We start from the raw sequence: 15,201 nt of genomic DNA, 5'->3' as shown, positions 1-15,201 counted from the left end.
GTTTTACAGCTCAAGATGTTTTTATTTAGCCAATAGAAATCACTAAGGAGAGGAGAGAGAGAGGAAATTAGAGATGGAGAGCTGCTATTTGAGTGTTTTATGAGCATTTTACAAGCGTTTTACAAGCGTTTTTCTGCTCAAGTCAGACATTTCCATTGAAGTATATGGGGCCAAAAACACTTGTAATCTGCCAAAAAGAAGCTCATGTACTTTTTGAGCTTCAGGCATTTTGCTTCAGGCGACAAAACACTCATATGTGAACAGGGGCTATTGAAATGAATGAGATTTTGCTTGTTGGGTATTTTGGAGCTTCAGAGCTGAGCATTTTACAAGCTGAAAAATGCTCAGGTGTGAACAGAGCCTACGTGTGTGAAACTTTATTGATTTCATGTGGTGACATAAAAATGTCCTGTCTGTTTACCTAAACATAGTGTGCTGGTGATATCTTGGGTTCATTTCTACCAAAGATTAGGCCTAAACTGGCCAACCACCTATCAACCTTGCTGAAAAGAATCAAATAATTTATCCGATTACATGACACCCTTCAGAGAGAGTGCCAGCACTAAGACTTATATTATCTTGTGAAATTCAGGGCAGGTTAATTGACTTTCGTTATTAAAACCACATATTTTTTTTAGATCCTGGGCATGTTCCCAAAATTGATGAGCAAACTTCCTGGACCCCATCAGAAAATGTTTATCATTTTTGAAAAGCTGAGTTCATTTGTAAGGGAAACAGTGAAGTCCCACCAAGAGGTTCTGGATGTGAACACTCCACAGGACTTCATAGACTGTTTCCTGATAAAGATGGAAGAGGTGAGTCCAGGAATTGACAAACTGGTGATGGAATGATTGGGAAACATTTGTCTATTTTATGTTAAGTCTAGAGAAAAATTCAAACTAGTATTATTTTAAGTAGTAAAAATACATTTAGCACATAATCTGTGGAATATTTTCAGAGGGCAGACTAACAGTGAGAGATACATTTTTTTATATATGTTGAAGGGATCTGTTGATTTTGTAACTAATTATAGATCTTCAGATATTCAGCAAGGTTGCTGATTTCCTGCCGAAGGCAGTGGCGTCTCCAGCTTTCATATTTAGGGGGGGCACATGGGGGAACAGGGACAAAAGTAGGGGGGCAACTATAAAATGCAATTATATATATTCTGGGGCCCTTTACTACGATCCCACAACGGCCCTTTCACATGTTCTGCAGTGAGCTCCATTCCTAATGTATTGGGGCCCCCAGGGTGGCAGAAAACAAGAGATATATGTCACCAGCATACCAAGAAAATATAAGGGTCCAAAGCAGTGGGAGAACTATCAGGGTTGCAAAGGTTGTCTTGCCACCGGGCCCTGGCGTTCTGCCACTGTGGGGTTCCCCAGCCTCCTCTTGCTGTCCTGCCCCTGCTATTGACAGCGCTGGTCTGGCATCTCTTGGAAATTACAGGCTGGTTCTCCTGTCCTAAGGACGGGAGAAATCAGTCTGTTTTTTCAGTAACTGAGAGTCCAGGTGGAGTCCTTCCTGCAACTCGCTCTTCTTCCTGCCAATGAGGATGCAGGGGAAGGAGCAGATCGGGCAGCCGTGGTTGTGTGAGCGCTCGCATTATGCAGTGTCAGCGAGCAGAGGGAGGGGGGAGGAATCACCCGCAGGAGCTGACTGGGGACGCTCTCCCTCTTAGACATTGCCTTTTTTGTAAAAAAAAAAAAAAAAATTTTTTTTTTTTGGGGGGGCACATGGTGGGGCACAGCATAATGTTGGGGGGGGTCAGGGCCCCCTCTGGCCCCCCCTAGGGTCGCCATTGGCCGAAGGCAAGCCATAGATGTTGTGATTTTCTTCCCTGCAACCTGTAAAAAAATCACATCAACCCACAGTCACAGTCTTCCTGGCCGACAGAACACAATGATGTCAGGGCTGGGCCCAGCCCCTCCTTCTCTGAGCTGGCCGCTCATCTATCAGCTAATTGTCTAGCGATTTGGGGGCTATCCAGTCCAATGCAGAGGGTTTCTCAATCAGGTTGAGATATACTTTGAGGTCCTGCCCCAGGCATTTCCCACGGACAGAAGCAAAGTAGGTTTTGTGATATTTTTGCTTTCCGAGAGAGCCTTGGCCTGGGCAAACCCTTTATGGGAAATGCAAAAACCTGTTGTCTTGAGCTACCCTGAGTTTGTGGCTTCTTTTAAAAGGGTATTTGACATTCCTGCATGCTCCGCTTCTGCTGCCAAGTACCTCGTTTCCATCAGAGTACAAGAACTGTTGCTGATTACGTCATTGAATTCCGTACTCTGGCAGCAGAGGTTGCTTGGAACAATGAGGCCCTCGTGGCTGCTTTTTCTCATGGTCTCTCGGATACCATCAATTATGAGTTAGCAGCCCAAGATATACCCACTGAGCTGGAGAAGTTGATCTCGTTTTCCATCCTTATTGACTCCAGACTCAGAGAAAGAGTCTCTTTTAAGGAGCACTTGCGGAAGCCTCCTGTACACTTGTCTCCAAGCTTTGCAGTCCCACCCTTGCCTCCCTCACCTCCCATGCCTCCTAGTACCGAGTCGCTCAGTGAAGGTGAACTCATGCACTTGCGTTTTCACGCAAGTGCATGGGGCCAGGCAGGTCACTTTTTGAAGTCTTGTCCTACCCATCCAGGGAACGCCCGAACATTGAGGTCCTGTCATGAACAGACCTTAGGTGGTGTTGTTTCGTCCCCAGTTATCCAAAAGGATAAGCCCCTGGTTTCGGTTACTCTTTCTTGGGCTGAGTCATCCATCGAGATACAGGTTCTAATCGACTCTAGGGCTGCAGGCATGTTCATTGATGCTGCCTTTGTATCGAAGCATTCGATTCCGCTGCAGCTGCGTGACACTCCAATTGCCATTGAGTCTCTTGATGGGAGACCTCTACAGCCTGCCCATGTGACTCATGAGATTGTTCCATTGTCCATGGCTGCAGGGGCTCTTCACCATGAGATAATCCAATTCCAAGTTATTTCCTCACCTAAGCTTCCGCTGGTTATTGGTTATCTTTGGTTACAGTGGCACAACCCCTCTTTTGATTGGCGATGTCAAGCCGTCAAAGGTCAAGCCGGTAGTTTGCCTCCACACCGGTCGTATGATTGCGCAATTGATCTTCAACCTGGTGCCATACCCCCTCGTGGCCGAGTTTACCCTTTGCCAGTCTTGGAGGATAAGGCCATGGAGGAGTATGTTGCAGACGAACTTTCTTGAGGTTTTATCTGCAAATCCTCGTCTCCTGCTGTTGCTGGTTTCTTCTTTGTGAAGAAGAAGAGTGGTGAACTGAGACCTTGTATTGATTATAGGGGTCTCAATCGTTTCAAGATTAGGAATGCCTATCCGATACCGTTGATTACGGAGTTATTTGACCGCCTCAAGGGAGCAACGGTTTTCACGAAGCTTGATTTGAGAGGGGCATACAATCTCGTGAGGATTAAGAAGGGCGACGAGTGGAAAACTGCATTTAATACCAGAACAGGCCAATTATGAGTACCTCATAATGCCTTTTGGCTTTTGTAATGCCCCGGCAGTTTTCCAGGAATTTATTAATGATGTCCTCCAAGATTTGTTGCAGTTATGTGTGGTGGTTTATCTCGACGATATCCTCATATTTTCCAAGTCCCTGGAGAAACACCACACAGATGTCTGTCGTGTGCTTCAGAAACTAAGAATGAACAATCTCTATTGTAAATTGGAGAAGTGCAAATTCCATCATGAACAGGTTAAATTCCTGGGTTATGTAATTTCCACTGCTGGTTTTTCGATGGACCCAGAGAAACTTTCAGCAGTCCTACAGTGGCTCCGACCCGTGGGTTTACGTCCTCTGCAGCATTTTCTTGGCTTTGCAAAATATTATCGGAAGTTTATTCGTAACTTCTCGTCTCTGGTCAAGCCCCTGACTGATATGACCGGAAAGCACGGTAACCCAGAGAGTTGGTCTCCGGAGTCCATTAAGGCCTTTGAGAGTCTCAAGACTGCCTTTCTTTCTGCTCCTGTGTTGGCACATCCTGATCCTATGTTACCTTTTATCCTTGAGGTTGATGCTTCTGAGACTGGAGTTGGCGCCCTTCTGTCTCAACGTCCTACCTCTGAGAGCACTATGCATCCTTGTGGCTACTTTTCCAAGAAATTGTCACATACGAAGTGCAATTACGAGATTGGTGACAGAGAGCTGTTAGCGATCATTTTAGCCCTGAAAAAATGGAGTAAACTCCTCGAAGGTACCACTGTGCCGGTTCTCATTCTTACTGACCATAAGAATCTCGCATTCTTGTCTGAGGCTAAATGCCTCACTCCCAGAAGGGCGTGATGGGCTCTTTTCTTGTCAAGTTTCAATTACATTGTCTCATTCTTACCTGGTACTAAGAATGTAAGGGCTGACGCTTTGTCACAATTTTCCTCCACTTCCAAGATGGAGTCGGTTCCGGTTCCTGTGATTCCTCCTGATCGTATTCTGGCTATGGTTTGCACCAGTCTCACTTTTCCTTTGGGTGACAAAATTCTTGCTGCTCAGGTCCATGCTCCTCCTGAGAAACCTTGTGACCGCTGCTTTGTCCCAGGGAGTCTCTGTACTGCCGTGCTCCAGACTTACCATTCTCCCAAGGCTGCTGGCCACCCTGAGAAGAATCAACTCTTTTGGGCCATTTCCCAACAATTCTGGTGGCCTAGTCTATGTGATGATGGAACCGCCTTCGTAGCTGCCTGTTCCGTGTGTGCTCAGAGTAAGACTCCACGACACCTTCCAGTGGATCTCCTACAACCTATACCCAATGGAGAGAGGCCCTGGACCCACCTGCCTATGGATTTCATTGTGGAGTTACCAAACTCCCAGGGCAACACAGTTATCCTTATGGTGGTTGACTGGTTCTCGAAAATGTCTCATTGTATTCCACTTAAGAAGTTGCCCTCTTTTAAGGGACTGGCTTCCATTTTTGCTCGGGAGATCACTTACATGGTCTACCCAAGGTGATTGTCTCGGACAGGGGTAGTCAGTTTGTGTCCCGGTTCTGGCGAGCCTTTTGTGCACAGTTAGGAATTCAGCTTACTTTCACCTCTGCGTATAACCTGCAGTCTAATTGAGCCGCAGAACGAGCCAATCAGTCCTTGGAGCTATTCCTTCATTGCTATATTTCTGACCATCATAACAACTGGTAAGACCTCTTACCGTAGGAAGAGTTTGCTCACAATAGTGTCTTGAACTCTGCTTCCTGATTGTTCCCGTTTATGGTGAACTATGGTTTCCAACCTTCCATGTTGCGTGACTTTTTTGTTCCGCAGAGTATTAGTGCATTAGAGGAGCATCTCTGTGGTCTTCGCTCCACTTGGGCACAAGTCCAGGAGGCTTTGCGACATGCTAATGATAGGTATGGACTCCATGCTGACCGCAGACGCCTGCCTGCGCCTTCCTACCAGGTTGGGGACAGGGTCTGGCTGTCATCTCGCAACCTCCAACTTCGTGTTCCCTCTCTGAAGTTCGCACCTCGGTTTATTGGACCTTTCCGTATTCTTCGCGGGATTAACCCAGTGGCTTACGCATTAGACCTTCCTTCTAATATGCGTATCTCAAATGTATTTCATGTCTCCGTATTAAAACCTTTGGTCTGCAACCACTTGACCACCTCGGTGCCATGTCCTCACCCTGTTCAGGTTGAATACCATGAGGAGTATGAAGTACAGTCCATTGTTGACTCCTGTAGGTTCCATTGGCGCATACAGTACCTGGTGCATTGGAAAGGGTACGGTCCAGAGGAACACTCTTGGTTCTGAAATGTACATGGCCCTGTCCTCTTCCGTGATTTCCTTAGACGTTTTCCCCTCAAGACTGGTGGTCCTCCGAGGGGGAGGGGTCGTTGAGGAGAGGGTTCTGTCAGGGCTGGGCTCAGCCCTTCCTTCTCTGAGCTGGTCACTCAGCTGTCGGCTAATTTCCAGGTCCTATCTCTCCACACCTCGCCTGTTGATGATCCTGCTCGTCAGTCCTGCCTACTTAAGCAGTCCAGTCCAGATGATCTCTGCCTTCACCTTGGTCACATCTCTAGAGATGCTCTCCTGTGTTCCTGTTAAAGACTTGCTTGGCTGACATTCCTTCTGGCTCCCTGACGTTTTGGCTTGTCTGACTATCCGTTCCGGTTCCTGAACTCTGGCTATGTTTTGACTACAGGTATGATTTAACTGTACTTCTGTCTCAGTCTGATTCATTGTTTCTGACAAATGATTACTGCTAGTGACTATAGCCTCCTGCAGTAATCACAGGCTGGTAAAGGCTGCTGTAAAGGCAGAAGGTTTTTTATCTTAATACATTCTATGCATTAAAGCAGAGTTCCACCCAAAAGTGGAACTTCCGCTCATTTGTCTCCTCTCCCCCTCACAATTGGCACATTTTGGGGGGGAGGGGGAACAGGATACCTGTCTTAGACAGGTATCCTGTTCCCACTTCCGGGAGTCTGGACCGCGGCCGCGTGACATCACCGCGGGGCTCCTTCCTCCTCTCCCTGTCGCCGGGCGAGTAGGAGAGAGGAGCGGGGCCTCGCGCGTGTGCAGTAGGGTTTCCGGCGTGAAGCCGTAAGGCTACACCGCCGGGTACCTTTACCCGCAATGGTGGCGGCAGCACCCGACAGCTGATGGAAACATCAGCTGCGGTGCTGACATCGCTGGACTCCAGGACAGGTAAGTGTCCTATTGTTAAAAGACAGCAGTTGCAGTATGTGTAGCTGCTGGCTTTTAATTTTTTTTTGAGCAGAACACCGCTTTAAGATAAAAAAACCTTCTGTGTGCAGCAGCCCTTCTCAACACTTTTATTACTTGCCTGAGCCCCATCTTTATCCAGCGATGTTGCAGGAGAGACTCGACTACCCAGGACTCACCCTCCTCATTGGCTGAGACAGCAGCGGAGCTCCATTGGCTCCCGCTGCTGTCATTCAAAGTCAAAGAGCCAATGAGGAGAGAGAGGGGGTGTGGTCTAGCCGTGGCTCTGTGTCTGAATAGACAAACGGGGCTCGGCTCGGGTGCCCCCATAGCAAGCTGCTTGCTGTGGGGCACTCGGCAGGAGGGAGGGGCCAAGAGAGCCAAAGAGGGGAGGATCTGGGCTACTCTGTGCAAAACCACTTCACAGGGCAGGTAAGTACAAAATGTTTGTCGTTTTTAGGCAAAAAAAACCTGGGACTTTACAATCACTTTAAGGCTAGGTTCACATCTATGCTTATGTGGTGTGTTTTTGATGTGTTTTGAATGTGTTTTGCGTTTTTGTTTTGACCAATGGGAAGCTAGTCCATCTAGTTCAACCAAAAGAAAGCAATCCCATATACACAATCGTTCACCCACAGTTGATCCAGAGGAAGGCAAAAAACCCCAGCAAAGCATGATCCAGTTTACTACAGCAGGGGAAAGAATTCCTTCCTGATCCCCGAGAGGCAATCAAATTTTCCCTGGATCAACTTTACCTATAAATGTCAGTACCCAGATATATTATGTACATTTAGGAAAGAATCCAGGCCTTTTCTAAAGCAATCTACTGAGCTGGCCAGAACTAGCTCTGGAGGGAGTCTATTCTACATTTTCACAGCTCTTATTGTGAAGAAACCTTTCCGTATTTGGAGATGAAATCTCTTTTCTTCTAGACGTAAAGAGTGCCCCTTGTCCTCTGTGATGACCGTAAAGTGAATAACTCAACACCAAGTTCACTATATGGACCACTTATGTATTTGTACATCTTGATCATATCACCCCTTAATCCCCTCTTCTCAAGAGAGAATAAATTCAGGAGGAAGTGTCTGTTGTCATGCAGGAAAATGCAGCAAAAACACGGAAAAAAACTTATGTATATGTGTTTTTAATGCAATTCTATTGAAGTCTATGGTAGCAAAAATGCACCTTGCTGAGTGTTAAAAAGTCCCTGCACCTTTTCTAAAAATCACATTACAGGAAATTTCATAGATGTGACCCAAAGGAAATATGGTTAAATGGACTGTAGTGTGTTTCTGCAGATCTAAAGATGCACTAAAAAATGCCTAGATGTGAACCTAGATTAATACACAGATACCCACTAGGGAGTACCTAAGGGAGTAAGCATATACTTATAGGTGTCAGAACTATGATGAAGAAATAATTTCATATGGATGTTTCAAACTGAATAAGCCCCAGAACAAAGGTCAGATTCACGACACATTACCTGAGTTTTCAAACAAAGACATCCTGTGTTTTTTTCACCCTGTTGGAGGTGTGTAAACAAGCTTTTTGCTGAACTGGGAATATAAAAGCCAAGGATAACTACCGTATATACTCGAGTATAAGCCGACTTTTTCAGCACATTTTTTATGCCGAAAAAGGCCCCTTCGGCTTATATTCAAGTGAGGGTGCAGCCTCACTGTGCCCATCTGCAGCCGTACCTTTGATAACTAAAACAGCAGGTGTCTCCCCCTGTGTCATGCTGTCTGTTCGGCAGCTGTCCACTGTAACAAAGCCCCGCCTCCTCCTCGTCCGTGATAGACAGAACACTGATACAATGCTGGTAAACTAAATCAGTGTTCCGTCTATCACTGATGAGGAGGAGGTGGGGCTTTGTTACAGTGGATGGCCGCAGAACAGACTGCATGACACAGCGGGAGACACCCGCTGTTTTGGTTATCAAAGGTATGGCTGCAGATGGGCACAATGAGGCTGCAAATGGGCACAGTGAGGCTGCAAATGGGCACAGTGAGGCTGCAGATGGGCACAAGAAGGCTGCAGATGGGCACAGTGAGGCTGCAGATGGGCACTGATGATACTAGTGGGCACAGTGAGGCTGCAGATGGGCACTGATGATACTAGTGGGCACAGTGAGGCTGCAGATGGGCACAGTGAGGCTGCAAATGGGAACAGTGAGCCTGCAGATGGGCACAGTGAGGCTGCAGATTGGCACAGTGAGGCTGCAGATGGGCATTGTTTACCCAGTAGCTGCTGCATTTCCCACCCTAGGCTTATACTCGAGTCAATACGTTTTCCCAGTTTTTTGTGGTAAAATTAGGTGCCTCTGCTTATTTTCGGTCGGCTTATACTCGAGTATATACGGTACATTCTAAGTAGAATGTATTTGAAGACCCTTGGATTAGTGATAAAACTCTGAAACACAGTAAACATCAACTGACTTTCCAAGGCCCTATGTATATTCAGGTAGGCTTATGGACAGAAAGGATAATCAAGGCTAGTTATCCAAAGACCAGCTATTGTCTCAGCTCTGAGAGAGATAAACAGAGCAAAACCCCCTCATAGAAAGAATTTTTTTTCTTCTCTCATGTAACAATTTCATACATCCCAGACATCATTTAAAAATATGTGGACACTATACAACGAAGGTCTCACTATGAACATTAACATAAATATTGATGTACAACCTCCATGGTCTATAATATGCCAAAAGGGAACTATGAAAGTTTTGTTTATATGTTTAGGATAATATTCTATTGAGAATCGTACCATATACGCATATATCTAAAAGTGTATGAATATAAGACTATAACCTCATGTATTATATCTCATGAAATAGATTTAGGTCATGATTGTATTGTCTGCTGTCATAATAATCATCTAGTATGTAATATGTATTAACCACGTAAGGGCCGAGCCTCTTTTTGAGATTTGGTGTTTACAAGTTAAAATCAGTTATGTTTGCTAAAAAATTACTTGGAACCCCCAAACATTATATACTGTTTTTTTTCTAACGCCCTAGAGAATAAAATGGTGGTCTTTCCAATACTTTCTGTCACACCGTATTTGCGCATCGGTCTTACAAGCACACTTTTTTTTTTTTAAATATACATTTTTATGACTTAAAAAATAAAACAGAAAAGTTAGCCCAATTTTTTTTTAGATTGTGAAAGATAATGTTACACCGAGTAAGTGGATACCCAACATGTCACGTTTCAAAATTGCGCCTGCTCGTTGAATGGCGACAAACTTTTACCTTTAAAAAGCTGCATAGGCGACATTTAAAAATGTCTACAGGTTACCAGTTTTGAGTTACAGAGGAGGTCTAGGGCTAGAATTATTGCTCTCGCTCTAACTATCGTGGCGATACCTCACATGCGTGATTTGAACACCGTTTTCATATGCGGGTGCTACTCACGTTTGCTTTCGCTTCTGCGCTCGAGCTCGGCGGGACGGGACACTTTAAATTTTTTTTTTTATTATTTATTTTACTTTTTAATTTTTAATTTGACACTGTCCTTTAAAAAAAATTGGGTCACTTTTATTCCTATTACAAGGAACGTAAACATCCTTTGTAATAGAAAAAAAGCATGACAGGACCTCCTAAATATCAGATCTGGGGTCAAAAAGACTTCAGATCTCATATTTACACTAAAATGCAAAAAAAAAACAAAAAAACAAAATGTCATTTGAAAAAAATAAATAAAATATTTCTCCTATAAGAGCATTGGATGGAAGTGACGTTTGATGCTATGGAGCCAAGTGGGGGTCATCTTTCCCTCACTTGCCAGCCAGCCAAGCAGGGAAGATGACCCGATCGTCTCCGCCGCTGCCTGCAGCTCTGGTAAGTGGTGGAAATGACGGAAGCGCTGCGGGTGGGGGGTCCCTCTCCAGCCCCCGATAACAGTGATCTCACGGTGAATCTGCCGCAGAGACCACTTTTATCTGAAATTGGACTGCTCGCTGAAGAAGAGGATACCAGTGTTATGGCAGCTAGCTGCTCCCATAACAGCAATATTCCTCTTCAAAGTACCGATGTATAACGATGGTGGGCGGCCCGTAAGTGGTTAATCTGATTAGAAATATCCCATCTATAGAGATAGTTTAAATATACAAATTATTGTGTTTAGAAATATATATCCAAATAGTTTTCTTCCTCTACTTAGATGTAAAATTAATCATAATATATATAGGTAAAACATCTCTTCCTAATCAATATAATTGTGTTTAAAATATTAGTGCATTAGAAATGTATACTCATCTAATGGCGTTACCAGATCTCATATATATATATATATATATATATATATATATATATATATATAATATATAATAATAATAATATCATAATATTTAATAATATATATATCAGAAATATCACATGGCCACACTTGTATCATGAGAAAGTGCACAGTCCTACAACAAGTTTGTCAGGAAAGGGTCCGTCCGCTGTTGAGATATATCATTTGGCGTGCAGTACTGGGGTCCACCAGCAGGTGTCTCCTGGCAGTTTGGAACTGTCAGGGGAATCTTTCCCTGCTGGTGTTATTTCATCTTTTGGCCGCAGTACTGACGTCCACCAGTGAATGGATCCTGGCAGTATGGAGCAGACAACACTCCCTGCGCTCAGGTGTTACATGAAGACAATTATTGTCAGTCCCATAAATACCCGGCAAGCCCTCACATGCTTGCCTTGGTATCTCTCTCCTTGAGCCCTGACCCTGCTACCCGATCCTGAGCCTGCATCTGACCCTGTTCCGTGCTTGTCCTGACCCGGTCCCTCCTGTGTTCCTGTACCCTTTCCTTTACCCTTCAGCACGATCCATCCACTCCCTGTCCTGTTGGTTCCCAGTCCCTCATCTACTGATTTCCCGTGTATGACCTTGGCCTGGCTAAATGTTTATGTTTCTGGAACATCCCTTGTCTTTCTGCTGATCTGCTGTGTATGACCCTGGCCTGGCTGACATCTGTGATTTTGGTACTGCCCCTTGCTGTATATACTGTTGTTGTTGGTGGGTTTGTTGGGTTGGTTGTGCACTGTTTGTATTTTCTTTATCACCTATCTTAAATAAATATCATTACTATTCACTTTTCATGTGTTTTTGGTAGGGTTGTCCCGATACCGATACTAGTATCGGTATCGGCACCGATACTGAGCATTTGCCCAAGTACTTGTACTCGGGCAAATGCTTCCGATGCTTCCGCCGATACTATGACAACCCTAGTTTTTTGGTTATCTCTGTGCAGTCCACACAGTCTGGTCTACTAACTCTCCTGACAAAGTTATTCAGAACAAATATATCCCTGGTCTTAGAATGACACTTGGTGGCTAAGAGGCAATGCCTAATCAAATATCTGAATTGCTAGTTAGCCACATGAACCAATGATAAGAAGTTCCACCTTCTGGGATAGGCTTATTAACATTTTTATGAGCTTATTGTCCAGAACGGTATATAGGACAAGGAGGGGAAGCCATTGACACTTCATACACTCCACAGACTTCACTTCATGCACAACAGGACACTTCAGGACACCTCACTCCATCACAACTCATACACTTCTCATACGCTTATCATCACACCTCATCATTTGACACTTTGAGGATGCCAAAACGCAGCTCCACCTTGATAAGACACCATTTTGGGAAAAGCAGCCATCTTGGGGACTCTGGTAACGACCATTGTAAGCCAGCAGCCATTTTGGAAGGGTAAATATTGTACATTGATATTTCCTGATTCATTGCTTATTTGAGAATACTGATTGATTTTTTTTTCATGATATTTTCATTATTATTCCCCCGATAGAATAACCACTTTGGATTTTTCTTTAACTTTTATTTTTGCTTTTTAAAATTTTATCATATTTTGTTTGGCACTATATTAGCGTACCATTTTTTGTGTAGTTTAACTCTTACTCCTGCTGCAGAGTAATGCCCCGTACACACAGTCGGATTTTCCGACGGAAAATGTGTGATAGGACCTTGTTGTCAGAAATTCCGACCGTGTGTAGACTCCATCACACATTTTCCGACACACAAAGTTTGAGAGCAGGCTATAAAATTTTCCTACAACAAAATCCGTTGTCGGAATTTCCAATCGTGTGTACACAAATCCGAATGCTCAGAATAAATAAAGAGATGAAAGCTATTGGCTACTGCCCCGTTTATAGTCCCGACGTACGTGTTTTACGTCACTGCGTTCAGTATGATCGGATTTTCCGACAACTTTTTGTGTCCGTGTGTATGCAAGACAAGTTTGAGCCAACATCCGTCAGAAAAAAATCCTAGGATTTTGTTGTCGGAATGTCCGATCAATGTCTGACCGTGTGTACGGGGCATAACTGTTGGCTGCGTGAATCACAGACTTTTTGTCTGATAGTTATATATACATGGTTATTGTGTCCACGGGGAGAAATTGATCCTTTTGCTCCATTCATATTTTATCAAAACCCATTAGCAAGTGTTGCCTAACAATTTTAATTTCATGTAAGATCTAACTATTTATTGTGAATACATGTCTAGTGAATAAATATTCCATATTTAGTCTGTATTCATATTGTTTGATCTATGTTTTTAAAAAAGAAATCCGATTGGTAAAACTACTCATTAAAATTATTGTTCAGGTAATTCCTGACGCAAATGCACAGCATAGGTATCATGGCTGATAGCCCTTCTGCCTGCTTTTATATTTTTATATTTATGTGTGCATGTATGTATGTTACACAATACATGTATGCATATATAGACATCTACCTACAATTGTGTGTTTTTCTTTCAGGAGAAACATAACCCAAATACAGAATTTCATGAGGAAAACCTATTGGGATCAGTCTTTGACTTGTTCTTTGCTGGTGCAGAGACTACAAGTAGTACTCTGAGATATGCTTTCCTAATTATGCTGAAACACCCAGAGATACAAGGTATTACCTTTGCTCCTTATACATTATTTGTTGCTCGAAATCCATTTTTGGCACTATTGACCACATAATAGCTTTGTTAAAAAAAATGTTCTTTATCCACTTCCCACCCGGCCTATAGCAGATTGACGGCCGGGCGGTGGTTCAGTTATCCTGACTGGGCGTCATATGACATCCTTCAGGATAACAGCCGCCGCGAGCCCGCTGGGGCGCGCATCGGGGCGATCAGTGGAGCGGTGTGTCAGTCTGACACACCGCTCCACCAATCTTGGTAAAGAGCCTCCGGCGGAGGCTCTTTACCACGTGATCAGCCGTGTCCAATCACGGCTGATCACGACGTCAATAGGAAAAGCCATTGATTGGCTTTTCCTCAGTCGCGTCTGACAGAGGAGAGCTAATCGGCGGCTCTCCTGGCAGGCGGGGGCTGCAGTGATTGTTTATCAGCGTAGCCCCCCCTCGGATGCCCGCAATAGATCACCAGGGAAGCCGCCAGGACCACCAGGGAAGCGGGCAACATGTGGATGGCCAGGTATGTACCCCATGGCCATCCACATGTGCCCAATGTGCCCAATCCGTGCCAATCAGTGCCCACAAATGGGCACTGACTGGCACCATTATAAAGCAGTGATGCCCAGCAATGCCACCCATCAATGTCATCAGTGCCCATCAGTGCCCACCTATCAATGCCCAGTGCCCATCTGTGCCACCCATCAGTGCCACCCATAAGTACCCATCAGTGCCACCCATAAGTACCCATCAGTGCTGCCTATGAGTGCCCATCAGTGCCGCATACCAGTGCCACCTATCAGTGCCCATCAGTGCCACCTATCAGTGTCCATAATTGCCGCCTATCAGTGCCTATCATCAGTGCCATCTCATTTGTGCCACCTCATCAGTGCCCATCAGTGCCGCCTTATCAGTGCCCGTCAGTGCAGCCATATCAGTGCCTATCATTGAAGAAGAAAACGTACTTATTTACAAAAAATTTTAACAGAAACAAAGAAAAACTAGTTTTTTTCAAAATTTTTTATTTGTTGCGCAAAAAATAAAAACCGCAGAGGTGATCAAATACCACCAAAAGAAAGCTCTATTTGTGGGAACAAAATGATAAAAAAATTTGTTTGGGTACAGTGTTGTATGATCGTGCAATTGTCATTCAAAGTGCAACAGCGCTGAAAGCTGAAAATTGGCTTGGACAGGAAGGTGTCTAAGTGCCTAGTATTGAAGTGGTTATACTAAAAAATGGATGAAATAAGGTTCATCTAAATTGGGAACAAAAACCATACCATCTTTAAGTGCTTGTTTTGACTTGCTAATCATATGTCTTGTTTGTAAACCAAAGGTATGTTATATAGCCATCCGGTGTGACGTGTCTTTGTTATGTACACATAGGAGTTAACCTCATCAGCAAGTTTTAAAATTACAATCCCAGAATCTCTTATCTGCAAGAACCGAAGTAGATACTGTGCATGCATGCCTGCAGAGACTTTACAGATCAAGCAATAAAATAGAAAAGGTGAGGGATCTATAAGCAAAAAATGTGTTGTTTCTCCTGGTGGAACTTGCATTTAAATTGTGCTTAAAGCTCCATTTTAAC

General features: G+C 44.2%; 1 protein-coding gene across 1 annotated transcript in view; it reads left to right on the top strand.

Annotated features, from left to right (window-relative positions):
- LOC141107720 (cytochrome P450 2G1-like) overlaps positions 1–15,201 on the top strand; it is a 55,180-nt gene that overhangs the window by 32,462 nt on the left and 7,517 nt on the right. The window contains exons 5-7 of the mRNA XM_073598641.1: positions 639–815; positions 13,466–13,607; positions 15,116–15,127. Of these exons, the coding sequence (XP_073454742.1) occupies positions 639–815; positions 13,466–13,607; positions 15,116–15,127 (331 nt within the window). The remainder of the gene's footprint in view (positions 1–638; positions 816–13,465; positions 13,608–15,115; positions 15,128–15,201) is intronic.

Source organism: Aquarana catesbeiana, linkage group LG09 (assembly GCF_042186555.1).
Source record: "Aquarana catesbeiana isolate 2022-GZ linkage group LG09, ASM4218655v1, whole genome shotgun sequence".
Taxonomy (NCBI): domain Eukaryota; kingdom Metazoa; phylum Chordata; class Amphibia; order Anura; family Ranidae; genus Aquarana; species Aquarana catesbeiana.
Note: the sequence above shows the minus strand (reverse complement) of the source record. Positions and strands in the feature narration are given on the sequence as shown.